Source organism: Diorhabda sublineata, chromosome 7, assembly GCF_026230105.1.
Source record: "Diorhabda sublineata isolate icDioSubl1.1 chromosome 7, icDioSubl1.1, whole genome shotgun sequence".
Classification (NCBI taxonomy): Eukaryota; Metazoa; Arthropoda; class Insecta; order Coleoptera; family Chrysomelidae; genus Diorhabda; species Diorhabda sublineata.
Genome location: NC_079480.1, coordinates 13,867,753 through 13,894,107, shown reverse-complemented (window position 1 = coordinate 13,894,107; position 26,355 = coordinate 13,867,753). Strand labels below are relative to the sequence as shown.

Below are 26,355 nucleotides of genomic sequence, written 5' to 3'. Positions count from 1 at the left end.
CCATCCTCGTATATTCATTTTTTACCGTTATTTTGTGTAAATTTTTGAATAAACAAAAAAATTTACGAAATAGTAGTTTTTTTTTGGTCAATTAAAATGTCTCTATGTGTTTTTTATAACATTTTTTCTACGAAAAACATTAGAAATTAACTTATACATAATAACCTACTTATAGAAAAAAAAACAGGGGCGTGAAAAGAGTGAAATATTTAACAGGGACGATGAAATTATACTGAAGGCTCAGGAACATTTTGGCTCTAAAGATGCATCATATTTTTATAGTAGAATTAATTCAATTCGCCAACTTACTTTTTAAAAACAATTTATTTAGCAAACTGAGAATTTAATAATTTAAAGTTACAATTAGTTACACATTCAAATTAATATAAAATACTCATCAATTAATGGGTATCTAGTCCAAATTCAATGACAAAATCTCATTTTACTTAAAAATCGTCCATTGATGAGTCCCAAGTTCTTTGTTTATCAAAAATACTCTTTTTTCCTAAATTAACGATAGTTACTCATCAATGTACGTGAATTCTGCATACAGCCAAGGACAGAACGTAATTTCAATTAAAAGTGGTCCATTAATCAGTCCCAATTCCAATATTTATTTTTAAAAAACCTAATTTTTTTCAAATTAATATAAAATACTCATCAATTAATGGGTATCTAGTCCAAATTCAGTAACAAAATCTCATTTTACTTAAAATTCGTCCATTGATGAGTCCCAAGTTCTTTGTTTATCAAAAATACTCTTTTTTCCTAAATTAACGATAGTTACTCATCAATAGACGAGAATTCTGCATACAGCCAAGGACAGAACGTAATTTCAATTAAAAGTGGTCCATTAATCAGTCCCAATTCCAATATTTATTTTTAAAAAACCTAATTTTTTTCAAATTAATATAAAATACTCATCAATTAATGGGTATCTAGTTCAAATTCAGTAACAAAACCTCATTTTACTTAAAAATCTACCATTGATGAGTCCCAAGTTCTTTGTTTATCAAAAATACTCTTTTTTCCTAAATTAATGAAAGTTACTCATCAATGGACGAGTATTCTGCATGCAGCCAAGGACAGAACGTAATTTCAATTAAAAGTGGTCCATTAATCAGTCCCAATTCCAATATTTATTTTTAAAAATCCTAATTTTTTTCAAATTAATATAAAATACTCATCAATTAATGGGTATCTAGTCCAAATTCAATGACAAAATCTCATTTTACTTAAAAATCGTCCATTGATGAGTCCCAAGTTCTTTGTTTATCAAAAATACTCTTTTTTCCTAAATTAACGATAGTTACTCATCAATGGACGTGAATTCTGCATACAGCCAAGGACAGAACGTAATTTCAATTAAAAGTGGTCCATTAATCAGTCCCAATTCCAATATTTATTTTTAAAAAACCTAATTTTTTTCAAATTAATATAAAATACTCATCAATTAATGGGTATCTAGTTCAAATTCAGTAACAAAACCTCATTTCACTTGAAAATCTACCATTGATGAGTCCCATGTTTTTTGTTTATCAAAAATACTCTTTTTTTCTAAATTAACGATAGTTACTCATCAATTGACGTGTATTCTGCATGCAGCCAAGGACAGAACGTAATTTCAATTAAAAGTGGTCCATTAATCAGTCCCAATTATTAAAAGTGACTTATCAATCAATGAGTATTTTGTCCAAAATCAATAACAGGATTTTATTTCACTTAATAATTGCCATTGATGAGTTTCAAGTCAAAAATACTCTTTTTTCTAAATTAATAAGAGATATCTAATTTTTCCGAATTTATTCAAAATACTCATCAATTATTGCCAATACGGAGTACACATTCAACAGAAAAATATAAATATACTATATATACTATACTTTAATGGGGTTGAAGTGGAATCTATAAAACTAACAGAGAGACTAAACACAAAAAATTTATAGCAACGATAACTTAATGAGGTTAGAGTTCATAATAAAGTAATTGATGATGATGCGCCGTTGTGGAAATGATTGTTTTGGATTACTCAACTGTAGCATAGAAGCTTCAATCAGACGTTCTCCGAACTGTGTGGAATATTGAAGAATAATTACACACAACAATTTTTTATCTGACCTTTCTGTAGACCTTATAGATCGCACTAAGTCTTGAGTATGACATCAGCAAAAATGTCAATGTATATTATTTGCATAAATAAGTGATTTGTAAACTAATATAAATATATAATAAATAAAATTTGATAAATTATTCTCGGTTATTCAAAATTACATAGCTGGTCAAAAATACTTATTTGCGATCCGGTTTCATCCTAAATTAAATATGAGAGATACCACTTCCAGCTGTTATTTGATTAAGCAGACAGATGTGTCTTGTGCGGCACGTGTCACTAAAAGATTCGAGGGTTACTACTCAAGTTTCGAGATAGACAAATAAATACAAATATTTATGATTGCATATGGATTTTTTTTAATATGCTCCATTCCGATTGAGGTACCTCCAAAAAATGTAATTTGAATGCATCAACCGTTTCTTCACGTAGAAAAATGTTGAAACTGCAATTTCTGCTGAAATAAAAAGAAATCATTGGGTGCTAAATATGACGGCGGATGACCCTTCAATTCGATGTTTTGACTGTTGAAAAACGTTTTTGTTTGAATTGATGTGTGAGAGCTGGTAATGTCGTGGTGGATGATTCGTCTTCTGCGATTGGTGGCGACATGTCTATTTTTTTGAGTTGTTTCATGCGCGAACATCTTTTGTTAAATTTGGCTCCTTTTGAAACACCCATACAGTCGATTGATGCTTAATTTCGGGTTTATATGCATAGACATTTGTCAGCCAAATGTTCATACAATATTGAGTGTATGCGAGTGGAATTAATGCCTTAGTATGACTCAATCTTACAGTATGTCACATGACGATCTTGCATCGATGTTTTCTGGCACAACAGCAGATTTCGTATGACCTTCATGACGTACGATTGAAATCGGAAAACCACTAAACTGAGCTTGAGCCAAAAAGGAGTCGTATGACAACGCGTTTTGTGTACATCCACCATTAAAAATGTCAAACTTTACGATGGAATTGTCAGTTTTGACATATTTTCAACAATGTTGCCATATCTCTAAACTTAAGTAGCAATAGATAAAAGTTCAAATGAATGTCGTCTTAACGATGATATCTTGAAAAAACTTAGTTGTGTAGAAAGATACTATAGTGAAATTAATAAACTGCAGTTTGATTAATGCAAAAATTCATTTACTCTCCTACAATTTTTATCAATCTACGAACTTAATCCACAACGTGCTGTCTTTCAATATATTTTTGATTCTGTCAATACGATTGTAAATTTTTCATTGTTTATTTAAATACAAAGAAATTTCGGTTTCTGTTTGACGAAACTCTACAACACGTGTGTGAAACTGAAAGAAAATACCTGATACAATGCGCTGTTGCCAATTGCGTAGCTTTAATGTGCGTTGTTATTGTTCTATTATCTACTGGCTTTCATCTTTTATCCTAAATGGGTAAAGGATGGAAAATCAACTTCAAGGAGACTTTTCGGCCGACCTCCTAAGGGATGGCACGATCTACTTTTCAAGAAACTGGATAGTAGATGAAACAAGATTAAAGTCTATTATCTACTGTTGGAAAAATATATAAATAAACTACAAATGCTAGATATTATAATAAATTTCATTAAGGAAGCAAGAAAAGTTCTTTAAATCATTTGATACAATATCAAAAAAAGTCTGTGACCAACTATAATCTTCAAATTGAATCATACAAGCTGACAACGTTGCATTTTGCCTGTTTGGTTGTCTCGTCTAATTTAATTTGTTTTTCTCCTCTAATCTCAGCCTTCGAAGTACTAATATCGATTGTTTTTTGTTTTAATTATAATTAAAGAGTGCCCACGACGAGTTAAAACTATCTGTATATGGCAAAATACATATAGTAAAATCATGAAAATTTCTACGTTTTGGTTTTCGGATACAATCTTTTTAACTAAAATGGACTGTAACTTTGTTATTTTGAATGGAACACCCAGTAAATTAATACATTTTTGAAATCTGCATAAAATTTTAATATACTTTTGTCTAAAAACTTTCTTCGAAAAGTGCATACTTTTTGAGTTATTAATTTTTTTTTGTAAAAAATTTGACCGTCACAGACCCTTATAAATTATTTTTTTACGAGGATACCCTTAAAGATATGAAAATGGTTTCTGTTCGGTTGTTTTTATCAATGTCAGACGTATTTGAATCTATATTGAAAAATTTTTCATTCTATACAGGGTTTGTATAAAAAGTTGTCAAAGTTTAACTTCATAAATATCAAATTTCTTCATTTTTTAAATAGAACCACCCGATTTTTTCTATTTTAATGCATTCAGGGATAAAAAATAAGGCAAATTCATGTATACTTTCCTATACATAAACCTCACTGTTATCCAGTCTGTAAAAAAAATTGAATCAAATTGTATTTACTGATCCTATTCCATCTTTTAGTCGTTTCCGACTCTCTAAACATTTACAGAAAACTTTTAATATCTGAATAACGGTAAGGTTTAGGTAAAGAAGGTATATATAAATTGGCTTTATTTTTTACCCCTGAATGCATTAAAATAGAAAAAACCGGGTGGTTTTATTTAAAAAGATAAAGAAATTTGATATTTATGAAGTTAAATTTTAAACACTTTTTATACAAAGCCTGTATAAAACAAAAAATTTTTCAACATAGATTCAAATACGTCTAAACTTGCTAAAAGCAACCGAATAGAAACCATTTTCATATCTTTTAGGGTATCCTCGCAAAAAAATAATTTATAAGGGTTTGCAACGGTCAAATTTTTTACAAAAAAATTAATAACTCAAAACGTATGCATTTTTCGAAAAAAAATTTAAGACATAAGTATACTGAAATTTTACGCAGATTTTTATGTATTAATATACAGGGTGTTCCATTTAAAATAACAAAGTTACAGTCCATTTTAGTTAAAAAGATCGTATCCGAAAACCAAAACGAATTTTTCGTGATTTTACTGTAAGTATTTTGCCATATACAGATAGTTTTAACTCATCGTGGGACACCCTGTATACCTATATACAAAAAGTTTCACTTTTTTATGAAATTATTTTTCATTGCATAGAATAATTGTGATGTGGAATCATTTTTTTGTTTTAATAAATTTATCATAATATTTTGATAATTAATTGACACATAACTACAGACATACTATAAAAATCCAGTCGGGCCTTAATGAGACTCTGTACCATCAGCCTTTTTCGACAAAATACGTGTACTGTACGCGATAATACTCTCGAATTTTCGATTGTTTGTTAACTAAATTTTAATGTTTTCATACATTATTTCAGTGACAGTAATATTTATTCGCAAAAACCGGCAACAGCTTTGTTATGATAGGACTACCATCCACATTGTAATGCAACGACAGTAACCAGTAAAACGTATTCAGTTGCAGATTAAAAGCTTACAGTGATTTACGAGTAGTTTCGTGTTTTTATTTCTTTTGTTGTTGATTATGTAAGGAAAAAATACTTCCATTTGGATGGATTGAATCATATGAATAATGTTAATTGGGTAAGTTTATTTATTTTTATAATATTTAAAATCAAAGTTTGAATGTACATTGAATTTTTTGATTCAAATATAAGATTATGGATTACGTTTGAAGTTAAGTGGAAATACACATGTAAGAAATATGAGCTAATAACTTGACAAGACGGAGTACATATTCGACAAAAAATATGAATATCGTCCATTAATGAGTTAAAAGTCCATTAGCCAATGAAAGAAATCATCAATTAATGAGTCAAATATACTCTTTTCCTAAATTAATAAAAGATATTCATCAGATGACGTGATATTAATTGAAAATTATTCATTAATCAGTCCCAATTCCAATATTTATTTTTGAAAAACCTAAAACCAGTGACAAAACCTCATTTCACTCAAAAATCGTCCATTGATGAGTCCCAAGTTCTTTGTTTATCAAAAATACTCTTTTTTCCTAAATTAATGAAAGTTACTCATCAATGGACGAGTATTCTGCATGCAGCCAAGGAAAGAACGTAATTTCAATTAAAAGTGGTCCATTAATCAGTCCCAATTCCAATATTTATTTTTAAAAATCCTAATTTTTTTCAAATTAATATAAAATACTCATCAATTAATGGGTACCTAGTCCAAATTCAATGACAAAACCTCATTTTACTTAAAAATCTCCCATTGATGAGCCTCAAGTCTTTTTGTTTATCAATAATACTTTTTTTCCTGAATTAATAAATAATACTCATCAATTAATGAGTATCCTTTATACAGCCAAGGATAGAACGTAATTTTAATTGAATATGATTCATTAGTCAGTCCCAATTCCAATATTTATTTTTAAAAAACCTAATTTTTTTCAAATTAATATAAAATACTCATCAATTAATGGGTATCTAGTCCAAATTCAATGACAAAACCTCATTTTACTTAAAAATCTCCCATTGATGAGCCTCAAGTCTTTTTGTTTATCAATAATACTCTTTTTTCCTGAATTAATAAATAATACTCATCAATTAATGAGTATCTTGTATACAGCCAAGGATAGAACGTAATTTTAATTGAATATGATTCATTAATCAGTCCCAATTCCAATATTTATTTTTAAAAAACCTAATTTTTTTCAAATTAATATAAAATACTCATCAATTAATGGGTACCTAGTCCAAATTCAATGACAAAACCTCATTTTACTTAAAAATCGTCCATTGATGAGTCCCAAGTTCTTTGTTTATCAAAAATACTCTTTTTTCTTAAATTAACGATAGTTACTCATCAATGGACGAGAATTCTGCATGCAGCCAAGGACAGAACGTAATTTCACTTAAAAGTGGTTTATTAATCAGTCCCAATTATTAAAAGTGACTCATCAATCAATGAGTATTTTGTCCAAAATCAATAACAGGATTTTATTTCACTTAATAATTGCCATTGATGAGTCCCAAGTCAAAAATACTTTTTTTTCTAAATTAATAAGAGATATCCAATTTTTCCGAATTTATACAAAATACTCATCAATTATTGCCAATACGGAGTACACATTCAACAGAAAAATATGAATATCGTCCATTAATGAGTTCAAAGTCCATTATTCATTGAAATAAATCATGAATGGGTATCTAGTCCAAATTCAATGACAGAATCCCATTTTTCTTAATAATCGTCCATGAGTCCCAATTCCTTTGTTCTTCAAAAACACTCTTTTTTCTAAATTAATAAAAGATACTCATCAATTGACTAGTATTCTAGATACAGCCAAGAACAGAACGTAATTTTAATTAAAAATGATTCATTAATCAGTCCCCAAATCAAATATTTATTTGTAAAAAACCTATTTTTTTCCAAATTAATAAAAGGCACACATCAGTCAATGAGTATTTGGTCCAAAATCAAAAACAGGACCGTATTTTACTTAATAATCGTCCATTGATTCCCAAATCCTTTGTTTATCAAAAATACTCTTTTTTCCTAAATTAATAAGAGTTACTCATCAATTGACGAGTATTCTAGATACAACCAACGAATTTTACTCGAAAAACGTCTATTGTTTTGTGGGACAACACTCGTATATTGAAAAAACGCAATTTCAAATCATCAATTTAGTTCTACAACGGTTAATTTGATATGTAATAATTCTTTACAGTCACGTGTTAGTACCATCATATATATCACGTTGCTATATTAAAAAGCAACGTTAATTTATATTTAATTTAATATATTCTAACATATTTTCATTATATCTAGGACAAGGTCACTTTGTCAATAAATTTATTTGAAAAAACATTCTTTCCAATAAAGACATTTTAAAAAATATATTATTTAAGTGAATTGATTTTAGTGTTGCTTTTTGGAAATTTTTGTATTTAATTTTTTTAAGCTAAGTTCAGAATACATAACAAAGAAATATCTAACGGTACAATTGGGTCTTTATACTCTCGCTAAGAAGAAAATTAACCGTCGAAGAATCTTCGCGGGCTATTGGATTATTTCCTGTTTCTGTATCGATATCAATGAGAAGAAGAAACCTTAATGAGAATTTGAGACCCCCAGGCAACTTATGAGCAGCGAATTCATCCCTTTCGAGGATGTACAATTATGATTTGGGGAAGAATTTGTCTTAATGGAGTTGATTGTATTGAAACGACAAGACAGGTATATAGGAATCAAGTGTCGGTCAAAACGAAGGTTGCTACTTAGGTTTTGAGATGCATGTTTTCCTTTGATTTACCTATGATTTGAACGCATCAATCGCTTCTTCAGGTATAAAAAAACGTTGACCCCGCAATTTATTTTTGATCTGCCTGAATAAGAAATGACTGGGCACCAAATAACGTCGGATTATCCATCGATTCAATGTTTTGACTGTTCAAAAACCTCGAGGTGCTTTGTGCGTGAAAAACTTTTATTTGATTTGGCTCGTCTTGAAAGACCCATCCACTCAATTGTTGTTGTGGGTTCATATGTATATACCCATGATTCATTGCATGTCAAAGCTTTCGCTGTCACAGTTTTATTTTGATTCATGTCTTATGTCTTATGTTCTGAATCCCGTAGAGCGTGGTTGGGATCAGTAACAAAATCCATTGTCTCGCGACCGCAAACCATAAAGGAGCTTAACTTAACTTTGGTCAGATATGAAACAATATTATTTTGATTGAAAGAATACCAAAGATGTGCTGCTGCTGTGATACGTCTCACTTAGAATATTACCTGTAGTTTGAACATTATTTTTAATTAAACTCTTTTATATTAACACTTTTTTGAAGTTTTCAAGTATTTAATTATTCAAATAATCTAATGAAATAATAATTCTGTATTTGTTTGTATATTTTCTATTAAAACAAAATTAAAAACATGATTTTCAGTTACCCTTTTCCCTTTAAATATATTTCTCTAAAGATAGCAGAGTAATTTGTGCAGGCAGTTGTGCAAGTTTTTTAGGAATTGGCTGCTCTGCTGACTTCAGAAAAAAGTTGGAAAAGCAATTTAAATGTGCAAAATCAATAGATAATTGAAGTAAATGGCTTCCATAATTAATTCCTCCGTTGTCAATTTTCTATTCTTGCGTGGATTTGGTGACATTCACTCCTGTTTTCGGGGAACAAGGCCACATTTGTCTATAATTCCTCGGCAATAATAATCACCTGATAAATAAATTTAAAAAAAATAATTTCTATCGTGACGTCTACAAGTTTTAGGTTATAATAGTGTTCTATTGAGAAAACTCGGAAAAATTATTTTTTTTCGTGACGTTTCCTAAAAATTCATTTATTCTGCAGCATTTAATAGGTATTAGTCGAGCATTTGATTATTTAAAGCCTAAAAAGGCCGCACAAGTCTACAATTTTTCACTAATGATAGAGTTTTACTGAGAAAACTGGGAAAAACTAATTTTTTTCTTGACGTCTCCTAAAAATGCATCTATTCTGCAGCATTTATTCGGCATTAGTCGAGCATTTGATTTTAATTTTTAATTTTTCATTAATGATAGTGTTCTACTGAGAAAACTCGGAAAAACTAATTTTTTTCGTGACATTTCCTAAAAATTCATTTATTCTGCAGCATTTAATAGGCATTAGTCGAGCATTTGATTATTTAAAGCCTAAAAAGGCCGCACAAGTCTACAATTTTTCACTAATGATAGAGTTTTACTGAGAAAACTGGGAAAAACTAATTTTTTTCTTGACGTCTCTTAAAAATGCATCTATTCTGCAGCATTTATTCGGCATTAGTCGAGCATTTGATTATTTTAGGCCCAAAAAGGCCGCACAAGTCTACAATTTTTCATTAATGATAGTGTTCTACTGAGAAAACTCGGAAAAACTAATTTTTTTCGGCACCTTTCCTAAAAATTCATTTATTCTGCAGCATTTAATAGGCATTAGTCGAGCATTTGATTATTTAAAGCCTAAAAAGGCCGCACAAGTCTACAATTTTTCACTAATGATAGAGTTTTACTGAGAAAACTGGGAAAAACTAATTTTTTTCTTGACGTCTCTTAAAAATGCATCTATTCTGCAGCATTTATTCGGCATTAGTCGAGCATTTGATTATTTTAGGCCCAAAAAGGCCGCACAAGTCTACAATTTTTCATTAATGATAGTGTTCTACTGAGAAAACTCGGAAAAACTAATTTTTTTCGGCACCTTTCCTAAAAATTCATTTATTCTGCAGCATTTAATAGGCATTAGTCGAGCATTTGATTATTTAAAGCCTAAAAAGGCCGCACAAGTCTACAATTTTTCACTAATGATATAGTTTTACTGAGAAAACTTGGAGAAACTAATTTTTTTCTTGACGTCTCCTAAAAATGCATATTTTCTGCAGCATTTATTCGGCATTAGTCGAGCATTTGATTTTAATTTTAATTTTTAATTTTTCATTAATGATAGTGTTCTACTGAGAAAACTCGGAAAAACTAATTTTTTTCGGCACCTTTCCTAAAAATTCATTTATTCTGCAGCAATTAATCGACATTAGTCGAGCATTTGATTATTTAAAGCCTAAAAAGGCCGCACAAGTCTACAATTTTTCACTAACGATAGTTTTCAACTGAGAAAACGAGGAAAAACTAATTTTTTTCGTGACATTTCCTAAAAATTCATCTATTCTGCTGCAATTAATAGGCATTAGTCGAGTATTTGATTATTTAAAGCCTAAAAAGGCCGCACAAGTCTACAATTTTTCACTAACGATAGTGTTCTACTGAGAAAACTGGGAAAAACTAATTTTTTTCTTGACGTCTCTTAAAAATGCATCTATTCTGCAGCATTTATTCGGCATTAGTCGAGCATTTGATTATTTAAAGTCTAAAAAGGCCGCACAAGTCTACAATTTTTCATTAATGATAGTGTTCTACTGAGAAAACTCGGAAAAACTAATTTTTTTCGGCACCTTTCCTAAAAATTCATTTATTCTGCAGCATTTAATAGGCATTAGTCGAGCATTTGATTACTTAAAGCCTAAAAAGGCCGCACAAGTCTACAATTTTTCACTAATGATATAGTTTTACTGAGAAAACTGGGAAAAACTAATTTTTTTCTTGACGTCTCCTAAAAATGCATCTATTCTGCAGCATTTATTCGGCATTAGTCGAGCATTTGATTTTAATTTTAATTTTTAATTTTTCATTAATGATAGTGTTCTACTGAGAAAACTCGGAAAAACTAATTTTTTTCGGCACCTTTCCTAAAAATTCATTTATTCTGCAGCAATTAATCGACATTAGTCGAGCATTTGATTATTTAAAGCCTAAAAAGGCCGCACAAGTCTACAATTTTTCACTAACGATAGTTTTCAACTGAGAAAACGAGGAAAAACTAATTTTTTTCGTGACATTTCCTAAAAATTCATCTATTCTGCTGCAATTAATAGGCATTAGTCGAGTATTTGATTATTTAAAGCCTAAAAAGGCCGCACAAGTCTACAATTTTTCACTAACGATAGTGTTCTACTGAGAAAACTGGGAAAAACTAATTTTTTTCTTGACGTCTCTTAAAAATGCATCTATTCTGCAGCATTTATTCGGCATTAGTCGAGCATTTGATTATTTAAAGTCTAAAAAGGCCGCACAAGTCTACAATTTTTCATTAATGATAGTGTTCTACTGAGAAAACTCGGAAAAACTAATTTTTTTCGGCACCTTTCCTAAAAATTCATTTATTCTGCAGCATTTAATAGGCATTAGTCGAGCATTTGATTACTTAAAGCCTAAAAAGGCCGCACAAGTCTACAATTTTTCACTAACGATAGTGTTCTACTGAGAAAACTGGGAAAAACTAATTTTTTTCTTGACGTCTCTTAAAAATGCATCTATTCTGCAGCATTTATTCGGCATTAGTCGAGCATTTGATTATTTAAAGTCTAAAAAGGCCGCACAAGTCTACAATTTTTCATTAATGATAGTGTTCTACTGAGAAAACTCGGAAAAACTAATTTTTTTCGGCACCTTTCCTAAAAATTCATTTATTCTGCAGCATTTAATAGGCATTAGTCGAGTATTTGATTATTTAAAGCCTAAAAAGGCCGCACAAGTCTACAATTTTTCACTAACGATAGTGTTCTACTGAGAAAACTGGGAAAAACTAATTTTTTTCTTGACGTCTCTTAAAAATGCATCTATTCTGCAGCATTTATTCGGCATTAGTCGAGCATTTGATTATTTAAAGTCTAAAAAGGCCGCACAAGTCTACAATTTTTCATTAATGATAGTGTTCTACTGAGAAAACTCGGAAAAACTAATTTTTTTCGGCACCTTTCCTAAAAATTCATTTATTCTGCAGCAATTAATCGACATTAGTCGAGCATTTGATTATTTAAAGCCTAAAAAGGCCGCACAAGTCTACAATTTTTCACTAACGATAGTTTTCAACTGAGAAAACGAGGAAAAACTAATTTTTTTCGTGACATTTCCTAAAAATTCATCTATTCTGCTGCAATTAATAGGCATTAGTCGAGTATTTGATTATTTAAAGTCTAAAAAGGCCGCACAAGTCTACAATTTTTCATTAATGATAGTGTTCTACTGAGAAAACTCGGAAAAACTAATTTTTTTCGGCACCTTTCCTAAAAATTCATTTATTCTGCAGCATTTAATAGGCATTAGTCGAGCATTTGATTATTTAAAGCCTAAAAAGGCCGCACAAGTCTACAATTTTTCACTAATGATATAGTTTTACTGAGAAAACTGGGAAAAACTAATTTTTTTCTTGACGTCTCCTAAAAATGCATCTATTCTGCAGCATTTATTCGGCATTAGTCGAGCATTTGATTTTAATTTTAATTTTTAATTTTTCATTAATGATAGTGTTCTACTGAGAAAACTCGGAAAAACTAATTTTTTTCGGCACCTTTCCTAAAAATTCATTTATTCTGCAGCAATTAATCGACATTAGTCGAGCATTTGATTATTTAAAGCCTAAAAAGGCCGCACAAGTCTACAATTTTTCACTAACGATAGTTTTCAACTGAGAAAACGAGGAAAAACTAATTTTTTTCGTGACATTTCCTAAAAATTCATCTATTCTGCTGCAATTAATAGGCATTAGTCGAGTATTTGATTATTTAAAGCCTAAAAAGGCCGCACAAGTCTACAATTTTTCACTAACGATAGTGTTCTACTGAGAAAACTCGGAAAAACTAATTTTTTTCGTGACATTTCCTAAAAATTCATCTATTCTGCTGCAATTAATAGGCATTAGTCGAGCATTTGATTATTTTAGGCCCAAAAAGGCCGCACAAATCTACAATTTTTCACTAATGATAGTGTTCTACTGAGAAAACTCGGAAAAACTAATTTTTTTCGGCACCTTTCCTAAAAATGCATCTATTCTGCAGCATTTATTCGGCATTAGTCGAGCATTTGATTATTTAAAGTCTAAAAAGGCCGCACAAGTCTACAATTTTTCACTAATGATAGTGTTCTACTGAGACAATTCGGAAAAACTAATTTTTTTCAGCACATTTCCTAAAAATTCATTTATTCTCCAGCATTTAATCGGCATTAGTCCAGTATTTGATTATTTAAAGCTTAAAAAGGCCGCACAAGTCTACAACTTTTCGCTAATAATAGTGTTCTACTGAGAATATTCGGAAAAACTAATTTTTTTCGGCACCTTTCCTAAAAATTCATTTATTCTGCAGCAATTAATCGGCATTAGTTGAGCATTTGATTATTTAAAGCCTTAAAAGGCCGCACAAGTCTACAATTTTTCACTAACGATAGTGTTCTACTGAGAAAACTCGGAAAAACTAATTTTTTTCTTGACATTTCCTAAAAATTCATCTATTCTGCAACAATTAATAGGCATTAGTCGAGCATTTGATTATTTTAGGCCCAAAAAGGCCGCACAAATCTACAATTTTTCACTAATGATAGTGTTCTACTGAGAAAACTCGGAAAAACTAATTTTTTTCGGCACCTTTCCTAAAAATTCATTTATTTTGCAGCAATTAATCGGCATTAGTCGAGCATTTGATTATTTAAAGCCTTAAAAGGCCGCACAATTCTACTATTTTTCGCTAATGATAGTCATTTTTTTGTGAAAAATTAATTTTTTCAGCAGGATCTAATTAACATTAGACCATCATATAACTATACAGAACCTAACGGGACCACACGAGTTTATAATTCCAAGAAAACTCGGAAAAAGTAATGTCTCAAAAAAATTAATCTTTCTCGAGAACTTGCCCAGCAAAAAATTTCGTAATACTGCACTTATATAGAACTCAATGTTTCGTTTATTGTTTTTTATGTCTGCTCTTATTGCTAAGCTGACTTAAGTGACATTTTAACTATTTTATTTTAAACAGAAAGCTTATAAAAACAAAGATCTGTAAATATTCATTTAAAAAATCGAGAAAAATTCACGCAAATTATAATAAACAATTCACATAATGATGTATAAAGTCTCGAACGTTAGTCACAGATAACTGAATAACTGTTATGGCATTACGAAACAAATTGCTTACCGTCTATGAATAATGTTAAGCGAATTACACGAAAAGAAAGTTTCATAATTCAAAACAAATACATCGTTATTACACGGTAATTTACAATAAGAATCAGAGTATACTTTATCATTCGAACAATACCTAACGTGTTGAAACCAATGAGAAGTAGTACCAGACATTGCGTAATTTATAGAATTAAACCAGTTTATCTTCACTATTAGAAACATACTTTTGTCATCATTTCGTAATTAACCCATTTTTAATACGTATACTTTGAACATTAAAGGTTAAAAATAAGAGTTTGAAGGCATATACGAGGGCCGTATTTTTTATCAACCTCCGATTGCTCCGTACAGACGCTACGCGGGCAGAAGTAAGTGAGCATGCGCTGAAGGCGGCTGCGAAGATCTCGCACTACACACTCCGCCATTCAGGCGTCAGTCGGCGTTGTGCTGCAGCCACGTAACCATGTCCGTATTTATTGATGCTTCCGCCAAGTGTGAATTGCGAAGTTTTCTACAGGCTGAAGGCTATAAAGCTGCAGAAATCCATCGGAGAATGAGTCGTGTGTATAGGAAAAATTTATGTGTGATGGTGACGAAAGTTTCAAGATGTGCATGATGAAGGGAGCCAAGGACGCAGATTTGTCGTTTTAGATGACCTGGTTCAACGAGTTCACAGAATGGTTAAAGAAAACCGCAGAAGTACCATTATTGCTTTGTCTACGGAATTTCCAGAAGTTTCAAGGTCAGGTTTGTACTCTATTCATTGGCGGCAATTTTCTTTGAAGATGGTTCTGAAAAACTTGACCGCAAGTTTATAATAAAATTATTGTTTTATATGAACTTAGTAGTACTGAGTATTACTGAGCGGGAGCCACCTGGTACATAGAGTCTAGTTAGAATAACAAATTTGCTTAAAAAATTCTAGAAATTCGATTTTAAAGCTGCTAATGATAAAAAACGAAAAGAAACGGTCTAATAGTTGTAACAATAAAAAAGTAAATTACAGTTCGTAGATTGTAAAACAACGACAGTCATTTAACGGTATAATAAAGTTCTAGATCGAAACGTATAAATTCTTTTGTTGTGAATTGAAATTGAAGCAACAAAATTTTAATTATTTTAATAAAGAAATTGATAGAATCATTTTAAGAAATAGTTGATATGGAAATTTATTTTACTGACGAACCGCTGAATAGAATATGCAATTAGCTGGTTTGAATGCACAATAAACAACAAAATCAAATGCGAATATAAAGTCTGTTTTTTGTAGACTATTGAATATCATTAATTCAAAAACATTACATTATATATAGTATATTGAAGGGGAGCATTCGAATGTAGAATAATTTTTATAATAAAACCCTTTTTCGTAACCAGTCTCGTGATTTAATAGCCAGACCTTGTATAATACTGCGTTCGCTTCTGCACATCTGATGACTCTGATTATTCGGTATCGTTCGATCTCACTGCTCGGTTCGCATTCGGTTATATTATATACATACATTCTCGAGTAAAATCTCTTTGCTCCTAATCCTGTAAGATTGTTAAATCTGTTTTGACTTTTGACGTTTCATTTGACATTTCTCAAGTCACGATTTAATAGCCAACTTCAGTACGAATCAATTCTCCACTGCTCTATAGCAAATAATCATTTAACACGTCTGCATGTCTACTTTCATAAGAATCCAAACTTCACTAGTTACTGTTCTCAACAGTTGACTTCAATTATTTTAAATTTTTTTTTCTGTTTTCTGTTCAGCAATAACAATATCACGTGATAACAAGCGATCTCTGTTCAGCGAACAGCATTACCGAACGCAACTATAGAGTTTATAAAGTGAGTGTTGACGTTACATACCGCGGGTCAGCGATCACTTTCCAAACAAAGTTGTAACTGCATTGACGATGGTATATACTTTTAGTGATTTGTGATTTTTTCGTATTGTCTTTGATAAATTGTGCAAATAAATAATTTCTGGCACAAAACACATCTTCTACAAAAGTAAATTAATTAAACAGTTTTTAAATAACTTTAAAGAATACACACTACTCCACAAACTTTGTTTGGAAATTGAATAATAACAAAATGACGGCCGTGATGTCAAACTTCGGTTATCTATTGTAGTTTTAATGGCATATGTCAATTATTAATAAAAAATATTTATTTATATGTCAAATTGTTCACGTATTTTCTTAATATAGACATATTATAGAGATGGGATTTCCACTCAAACATCTAACAAGTTTCAAAGTAACTAAGTTTTAAACTATATTTTGACGGTTTTCAAATTAAAAAAATAAAACTTTCTGATTATTCAATGACGAAAAGTGATTGGCTAACATTGTTATAAATACAGACTGAAAACTTGGGAAAACGGTTATTTTTATGTTAGTTTTTTTTGTTGTTTTCTATTCCTATTCTTCCCAAAAGTTATTCGTTCAAATATAAGGGCACAATCATACGTTGCAGAATGGACGTGCGTCACGACTATTGCGGAATGGAGTGAGTCAATGAGCATTTTGACGTGTGCGTTTTGAAAGTGCCAAACGTCACATCGTTAATTTGTACTTTGATGTTCGATGTACTATTTGTGTATTCAATAATGAATGCCATAATATATAAAATACTTATCGCAGTTAGGGCTGGTCTAGAAATAAAAGTAACTTTTCTATATAGGTTACAACTCTCAGATGACCTTTAGGCGTCCCACATAGCGACTAGAACGTCACTCATGATTACGTTCACGATGACCCTTAATTAAGAGGTGAGTCGAAGTGAGCGTGAAGAGAATTGGCGACATTTTCAAAACTTAAGCCACGTTGATTGTAACCATAATTTATCTCATTATTTGATGTGGTTTGGGATATTATAAGTACTTTTTAAGCATTCTAGTGACGCACCACTAAATATTTTACTATTACCGTAGATTTTACTTAAATGTTAATTAGTTAACCACTCCAGTAAAAATTTCAATGACTTACAAATTATAATATAACCTTTTAAAGCTTTTGTTTTATTTTTTCTGTTTTGCCATTCGTTAATATTTATCTCAACGCAAAAACGCTTCCATTTAGGTTTACGATTATAACACTCTGGACTAAGTGGAAGGGAAACGGTCGAGATTGTCATTATCGTGAATGCTTAGTGGAACGCACTTAAGTCGATGCTGTATATCTTTTATCTATGGCTATAGACTAACATTTCTAGGTTAGAATAATTATTCAAATCAAAAGGAAATTATCGATATCAGTAGATTGTTAATTTAGAACTTCATAAAGTTTTTTTATTTGTTGCAGGATGTTCTTGTTTCACCGTCAACATGGAAAGGATTTTTAAAATCAAGACGAAAACTAATAGAGTACTACAATCACAATATCCTTCAGAAAGAAGATATTCCGCTTCGATTGTGATAGGACTTAGTGTGGTGTTTTTGCAATTATGTTTTTACTCTATATTGATGGGGGTTTTGATTGTACAAAAATTAACAGTACAATCTTCTACGAACAATTCTTTTAACCAAAACGAGACTGAGATTTCAATCTTTTCTTCAACGAACAATAGTGATATAGAAAATTTTGATTCCGTTACCAATAAAACATACAAAAACGAAATTGATTCGTATAGGAAAATGGATTCAAATACAATTCTACAAAATTCCCAAACTTATGTTGACCTACCAACTTTGATGTGTTCGGGGTGTTTTTTAATGGCTGCAGGGTTCGCTTTATGTTTCATTACTGGTACAATAGCTTGGAAACGATGGTACATTGATAGAAATATTACTTTCTTTTTTGTAGCTTCTACGTTTTCTACAATAACTGCTTTAATTGGATTACTATTTTCCTTACTAACTTGTTTGAATTTAAATTTCAATTATGACACTTACATTTACGAAGCAGCCACGATTTCCCCTATAACTTTCAGTTTAACTATGAATATTATAATATTGTCTTTGATTGGATTAATGTGGTCAATATTATCTGCTAAAGTGGCTTATGTCGGAATGAGGTCTTCGTATCCGGATGATATGATTATAAGTAAAGGAAGACATGTGGAAGTTTCAACTGTGAAAAAAGGAAACGGTAAATGCACGTTTCCTTCGGATATTCTAGATCATTTTCCTTCAGGAGAGAAGCTTGCGAGATATTTACCAAAAAAAGATAGTGGAGATTTACCGAAGGCTGAAAGTAGTTTAGAATATCGACAGAGAGTTGATAGATTTTTATCAGAGGTGCCAGAAGTTGGTAGTGAAAAATCGTGTACATAAAATTATTTTTAAGAATTTGAAGTAAAATTATGTTGTTTATGGCGAATCTCCAGTATTTCGAAAATAACTTGTATAGTTTTTTTGAAATTTTATTAAAAACTAATCTTCCTGTATATAATTTTTTGCGGGTTAAGACAATAGTTTTCAGTAGTATTTTAATCTGTATAAACTGAAATTTTCAATAAATTTTGTTTATTGTCCATTTCTCAAATATTCAAATACTATTTTGTTGCTTTACTGGTAGAATAAAGTCTTGATGTTAATAAAATCAGTTCAAAATATTGTGAAGATTTACTAGAATCCAAATACATCTTAATGCAGTTTTTTTAGACAAAATTGTTGGTTTTTGTGGAACAAAAATAGAGAATAACATATTGCATTAATTGAAACCATAAATCATCTTGTATATAATTTTACATAACCCCAAATAGATTCCAGAATCGGTATCACCCTATATAAACTGCTATTACATATAAATTTGCTTTTTTACAATATTTTCAAAAGCTCTTGTTCATTTTATGGTTCCATTTGGTGACTAAGTCTTAATGCAAATAAAATCAGTTCAAAATGTTAATAAAACTTACCAAAATCAATATAAAACACATATACTCCATTCTACTGATATTTTTGAATTAAATTGTTAGATTTTTAGGAACAAAAACGGAGAGAAATAGGAAATAAATATTCCAATCATTGGAACAATAAATCACCCAGTATATAATTCCATATAACCCTAAATTGTTTCCATATTTTCATTTCTCTCTATATAAATTGCATTTTCATATATATTCCTAAATGTCTTTTTAGAATATTTTCGAAAACTCTTGTTCATTTTACAGTTCTATTTATAGAATGTTAATAAAATCAGTTGAAAATGTTAATAGAACTTACTACAATATATTTAAGTCCCTTATACATCATTTTACAGATTTTTTTTAATTAGTTTGTTAAATTTTGTGAAACAAAAACAGAAAAAAATGATTATAACGAATGTAAACTTAAACACCCTGTATATTTATATATATATATGTATATATATATATATATGTATATATATATATATATATACATATATATATATATATATATATATATATATATATATATATATATATATATATATATATATATATATATATATATATATATATATATATATAACTCCGAATATTTTCCAGACTAGGTTTTACTTTATATAAACTGTAATGTATCAAATTTTGATAGAACCCATTTAAAGAAACTATATCTTATTTCATGTTAGAAATTAATTAAATTAAGTTCTTATGTTGATAAAATCAGTCTTTAAAATATTTTTTGACTTACTGGAATTAATATTTGTCACTTATTCATGATGCTACATATTTTTTAAATATTTTTGTTGTAAGAATAATGCATACAGCAAAGAATATTTAATTTATATCTGATAAAAACTAAATCAACCCCATACATAGATGATATCCACTTGTTATCACCCTTAATCACTGAAAATGTTATATGAATTTAAAAAAAAATCATTTTATAATATTTCAGTCCTTAATTGGATATACTGGGTATTCGAAATAAGTATCGATTTGTTTTGTTGAAAATTTGAAAAGTTTTTGGACAATAATTTTTTTTTATTTTAATAATATCGAAATAAAGATGTCCATATATTTATATTTTTTTTAAATAAATGTTTATGTATATATGATAAAATAAATAGAATTAAAGTTTTTTTTGTATATATTATTTTATTCTTTATAAAAAAGGGACCAAAATAATCTTGATTATATGAGCAATTATAGAACTATATTGAAAAAAAAAAACACTCAAAACTATACTGAAACAAAATACACTCAAAACCACACTGAAAAAAATTCTTTCTTCTTTTGAATTGTCAATTAATTAGAGTTGTATAGAATTAAAAATTAATTGTGTGAATTTAGGATGATGAATAAGGATTTTAAATGAAAAAAAGTTACAAAAATACTTCTTTTTTACTTAAAAAATAAATGATACACATACAACTGGGGGGACGTTTATAAAATACGTTCGCACTTAAGGGGGGAGGGCTCTTGCTGAGTGTGACAAGGGGGGACGGGGGGTGTATGACAATGTGACGTTCGCTGTTCATTAAAATATTTTCAATAAGTATTTTTTTTACTGTTCAAATGCATTGTTCAAAAACTGCTCCACCCGCCCAAGATGAGAGCAAAAAAAATTTCAGTTATGGAATCAAGTTTAAATTCATTACTTTTGCAAAGAGATTCTGGATTGTCTACAGCTGGACTTGATAAAGAAATAAATAAACTAAAAGAAAAGAAAAAATAGAAACTGAAAAAAAAATCTCTCAAGCGTAAACAATTAGCTCAACAAAGATCATCGAAATCCCGTGCAATAAAAAAAAGGAAGCTTGAGGATGTTTGTCTTGAGCAACCGGATGTAGCAGAAATCCTTCAAAAGTAACTTATTCAGGACCAACATTTATAGCTATTCGAAGTGGCAAACATTCTAGTTCGATAGCCAAGACACATGCTGATGATTTCAAACAAATTTTTGAACTGGAGTCATTTAAAAGTTTGGCCTACAACAATATTGGATCGCCAAAACCTGTTGTGATCATTTCTGCTGATGGGGGCCCTGACGAAAATCCTCGTTATAAAAAAGTAATATTCTATGCTATCCAGCATTTTCGTGATTTTAATTTAGATGCTTTATTTGTTGTTACAAATGCACCAGCAGGAGTGCTTACAATCATGTAGAAAGGAGAATGGCTCCATTAAGTCACGAGCTTGCTGGCTTAATTTTGCCTTACGAGCATTATGGGTCACATTTAGATTCTTACGGTAAAACTGTAGATAAAGATTTTGAGAAAAAAAACTTTGAATATGCAGGGACAACTTTAGCTAGTATTTGGAAGTCATTAAAAGTCAATGGTTATGACGTAGATGCAGAGTATATTGCACCAAAAGAAGAAGATAGTGATGATGCACAAATATTAATTAATGATTGGTACCACAAACATGTTTGTGAATCACAATACTTATTACAAATATTGAAATGCTCAGACAAAGACTGCTGTGGCCAAACTAGAAGTAGTTTGAGAATTTTACTACCAAACGGATTTTTGCCTCCACCAATTAAATTACAAAAAACTCAAAACAGATTAAAGGTATTGAAAGTGAATTCTGAAGATGGTAAATATCTTAATTTATTTGCCCGTCTTGCAGTGAAACTTCAGCCTGAAGCTGGCATGGAAAATGCAGAATGGATAGATGACGATGAAGTGGAGGGTAGTTTTGAAATAAATGAAGAAGAATATGCTGCAATACCTATTATAGATATTTCGGCGCATTTACAGAATTCTTGGACTTCTGATTAATAAAAATATTATTTATTTATTTGTTGTGAAAGATATTTATCATATTTTATTATAAAAACTAAATGAATATTTAAATTTTCAAAATTTGTGTACTATCAAATGAAATTTACCATCTAAAGGCGGGGGTAAGTTTTTGTGACGATATTTATAGGGGGGGTCACAGAAAGCGTGACATTGGGGGGAGGGGGTCAGAAAAAACTGATTTTAGCGTGACGTATTTTATGAACGGCCCCTGGGAGAAAAAAAATAAACTGCAATCAAACTATATAAAAAAAATGTTTAAGCAAAATGTTCACAAAAATTTCTTACAGTTTTCTATAAAATTCTTTTGCCTAAACGATTTTCATTGTATTTACGTGTTCAGAGGTTCTTCAGTGAAAAACGGATGATTCAATGCCTGAAGTGCTGACACCCTTTTCTTCGGATCAAAAGTAAGCATACTCTGAAGCAAATAATCTTTTTTATAGAAAATTTATTACAAACGAAATTTTCTTCAAAAAATTCGATAATTATTGTACTTACCATAACCAAATCACAAGCCGTTTCACAAATGTTCGGTATTATCTCTTCTATGGTGATTGTATTAATAACGTCAAAAGAATTCCATTTTATGGACACATTTTCTTCTGGCCATTCTTTCTCTGATGGTTTACCAATTATTCTAGAAATACCCATTCGATTATACAACACATTACAGACCCACGATGCAAGCAAGAAAACAGGCAAAAGCAGAATACCAAAAAAAGAAAATGCATGGAGGAAAAACTGAAAGCAATAGAAGCAAACTCTTCAGGAGGTGAGATAAAAATCAGAAAGACCAACTCTGTAGATCGAAAAGTTGATAATGAACTGAATTATAACAAAAAAAATTCCGGAACAACAGTCAGCAGAGAAGGGCAATAGAAGGGAAGTAGAAGAACCTTCAGACACAGAGATAAAACGTGAAATATAGCAAATGAAAAATAATTAAAGAATCTCCATGCTGAAAAGAAAAAGTAGACAAGAAGATGATTGGAACAACACGGTATTATTTAGGTGACAAGAAGTGCTACATTATTGGATGTTATACATAAAGTTTTGGTCAGGATAATGGATAATGAATTTTTGAGTCTCACATTAAAAGTAATACAAATATAAGATTTAATTTACTACCGGAAGAATATTAGCCAGATCCCGAATGTGGAATTTGAAAAAAGTCTATAATAGATTGGAAAAGGAAACAACAAGATTCGATCTCAGGGTGAATGGAGATAAGGAAAGACCTTTTAGGACGGAAAAGGGGGAAAAACATTTTGAAATAGTTGAATAATTCGACTATCTAGGAGATCTGATTAAGGATACGAATGATGAGGTGAAAGAATTAGAAAATCGGATAGCAAAAGATAGTAGAACAATTTTCCCCCAAAAGGGGAAAATAACAAATAACAAAGATGGAGCAATGATCAGGCCAATTGTACTGTAAGAGTATGAATCCTGGTTACTAACCCAAAAGAGTTCTGAAAACAATTAAAAAGTGACACAGAAAAATACGTGAAAAATTATCGACAGCTTTTTCCATAATTTTAGGTGAAAACTAAGTAATGCTGATTGATCTGAAGGATTTGGCTCTTCTTCAAGGTTCTGATATGTACCTAGATTGCTTCTATACTGAAGCGAATCAAGTGTGGTAGGATTTTTCCTGTCCTTTTAGAGACTTTCTTTGAGAAAATCATTTGACAAAATAACAGGAAAAACAAACAAGAATGTTATAAAAAGGAATAAAGCAAAGTTTTTGACATAATAACGAAAAATTATATAAAAATCGAGGAAATACATGATATCAGTTGATATTTTTATCTCATTGTCAATTCTAAATTAACAAAAATAAATATTTTTGTTTAGATATGTAAAATGTATCAGCATACCTGAAAATTTTGCTGAGCTGATCGCCTTCGGAACAACCGCAAAATAGAGGTTTGAGGCTATACAACTCCACAATTATACAACCAATAGACCAAATATCAACCGGTGTTGCATATGTGAGACCTAGAAGAACCTCCGGTGCTCGGTACCATAATGTGACCACCTTAAAAGAAGCATATTTTATATAAAAACCAATAATTTTAAGAAATTGGTGAATAAAAGATGCCTAAATAGCATAATTCTAACAAAAGTAGTATTATATACAAATATAATATATGCAAGAAACAACTATTAAACCCAGTGGTACACCAGATACTATTTGAGATGACCTCTAATCCATACAAACTCTCTGCATTCTTCATTTCAAGTAACACCCAAAATAATCACACGATATTTCATCAAATCTTAGATACCACAGCTTTGCACAAAAATGTAATCTAATACCTTGGAATCATCCAAGGAGATAGATATGACCTTTTCCTCATCTGGTGTTATTAGTTATATAAATGCAGCAAATTAGGATGTCCAACTTCTTCAAATGTTATACTGTGGATACAATATTTTGTTTTTTACTTAATTTCATTGTCAAAAGTCTCATTAATATATATTTACAGCTGTAAAGTTTATGTATGTACCATTGGCTTCAATCTTTTTCACTTTTTGTTACTTCTCTCCATTCAATCATTCCTACCTCATTGTTACCTTGTTTGTTTTAATTCTCATTTACAGAAGATTACAGAAGAAGAAAACTTACCACAGAAGTTAACTGCATTTCGAAATCATAGCTTTTAGCCAATCCAAAATCTGCTAATTTGATATGACCATCATGTGTTACTAACAAATTTTGAGGCTTCAAATCTCTGTGTACGACTCTGTTACTATGTAAAAAGTCGACTCCTTGGAGTATCTCTTTTGCAAGATTACGAATTTCTATTGAGCAGAAACCTTTTGAATTTTTTTCTATGTATGTAGCTAGATCTTGTTCTACATGTTCAAACACCTGAAATTTATTGGTTTACTAAAAAATTCAGCTGAATAATGAAGTTAAAGCATACTAGGTACATGATGAGTTCTTTTTCCATTTGTTGTCCATGACATACATCTAAGAGACGTACAATATTTGGATGATCGAATGTATTTAGTTGACGAAGTAAAGCAATTTCTCGCAATGTGTTCATTGGAATCCCGTCTTCAGTTAATGGTACACATACTCGTTTCAAAGCTACATCATTACCTGTTTTCCTATCTTTAGCTTTATAAACTGTTCCATACGCTCCTAAATTTGATATATAATTTTATTCACTACATAGTTTACAGTAAAAAAAACTTACCCCTTCCAATTCTATTAAGAGCTTCATATGTATTGCTTTTGTCGAATGACATTATCTCTATAAAAAACCACAAAAACATGAAAAATTCAAATATAATGTAAAGATATAAAATTGTATCAATCATTTTTTATAGTTTTCCGATTTGAAATGAAAGCATGAAAAAGTCTTACAAAAGATCGAACAAATTAAAATATACACAACGGGTTGTCCAATAAAATATCTATCCTAAGTACTTTAATATATAATAGGATATACAAAAATAAATACACGATATTTGAGAAAGGCTAGCGTAATTAAATATTTCAATTAATGTTTATAAAATCTTATTTACTTATTCTAAAATATACATACCGTAAAAATAATAAAAAGTTATATTTTTAACACTTTATAACTTAAAGTGAAGAAATAAAAACATTTATACTCAAATAAATATAAATATATAAATAAATATAAAAATAGACGACTTTTCTCACTAGTTCAACATGTTGTAGAAAATCAAAAAATGATACTTGACAGAATACAATTGACAGCTAATTGAGCCGGCTATAGAGTACGTTCCATTTAACGCCCACAATGGGGAACATGTTGAGCGTTCGCTGTCAGGACTATTGTTTTCTGTGCCTTGTATTTTTATGACACGAATATTTTCAAAACAGGCTATTTTGGTTATTTTTATTGAACTCTACAATTTTAACAATATGTGATAAATGTGAGGTACTTTGTCTAGTTCCTTTCCAAAGAATTACGTGGCGTATTCATCACTCACCCAGTTTTATATGTATATAAAAATTGTCATTATAATTAAACCGAAATTATAGAGAATAGTTCATGCAGTTCAAATTCATTTTTCTTATCTTCATAAACGAATTCAATCATTTTTCTTCTATGAAAGGTTAAAATCATAGACATAGTTGACGTTTGATCACAGAACACAGTCGATTAACATATTTCGAACGATTCCG

At 30.1% G+C, this 26,355-nt stretch overlaps 2 protein-coding genes across 7 annotated transcripts in view; one reads left to right on the top strand and one right to left on the bottom strand.

Annotated features, from left to right (window-relative positions):
• The window catches only part of LOC130446432 (uncharacterized), a 55,964-nt gene extending 37,066 nt beyond the window's left edge, over positions 1-18,898 (top strand). For 2 of the 6 annotated variants that reach the window (XM_056782694.1, XM_056782698.1), the window contains exon 2: positions 17,829-18,898. In XM_056782694.1, coding sequence (XP_056638672.1) covers positions 17,829-18,799 — 971 coding nt within the window. In that variant the 3' untranslated portion in view covers positions 18,800-18,898. Of the gene's footprint in view, positions 1-5,381; positions 5,608-14,728; positions 15,274-17,685; positions 17,740-17,828 lie in introns of those variants that run through there. The other 4 variants (XM_056782693.1, XM_056782696.1, XM_056782692.1 and 1 more) reach the window with 4 other exon arrangements.
• A 1,858-nt stretch (positions 18,899-20,756) lies between these two features.
• Positions 20,757-25,921, bottom strand: LOC130446683 (cyclin-dependent kinase 4). The gene is made up of 7 exons (XM_056783067.1): positions 25,745-25,921; positions 25,394-25,450; positions 25,118-25,338; positions 24,817-25,062; positions 24,065-24,225; positions 22,683-22,821; positions 20,757-22,602 (listed from the first exon to the last, which is right to left on the bottom strand). Exons 2-7 carry the CDS (start codon positions 25,443-25,445, stop codon positions 22,513-22,515), a joined length of 909 nt encoding a protein of 302 aa, XP_056639045.1. The 5' UTR covers positions 25,446-25,450; positions 25,745-25,921; the 3' UTR covers positions 20,757-22,512.
• Positions 25,922-26,355: the final 434 nt, after the last annotated feature.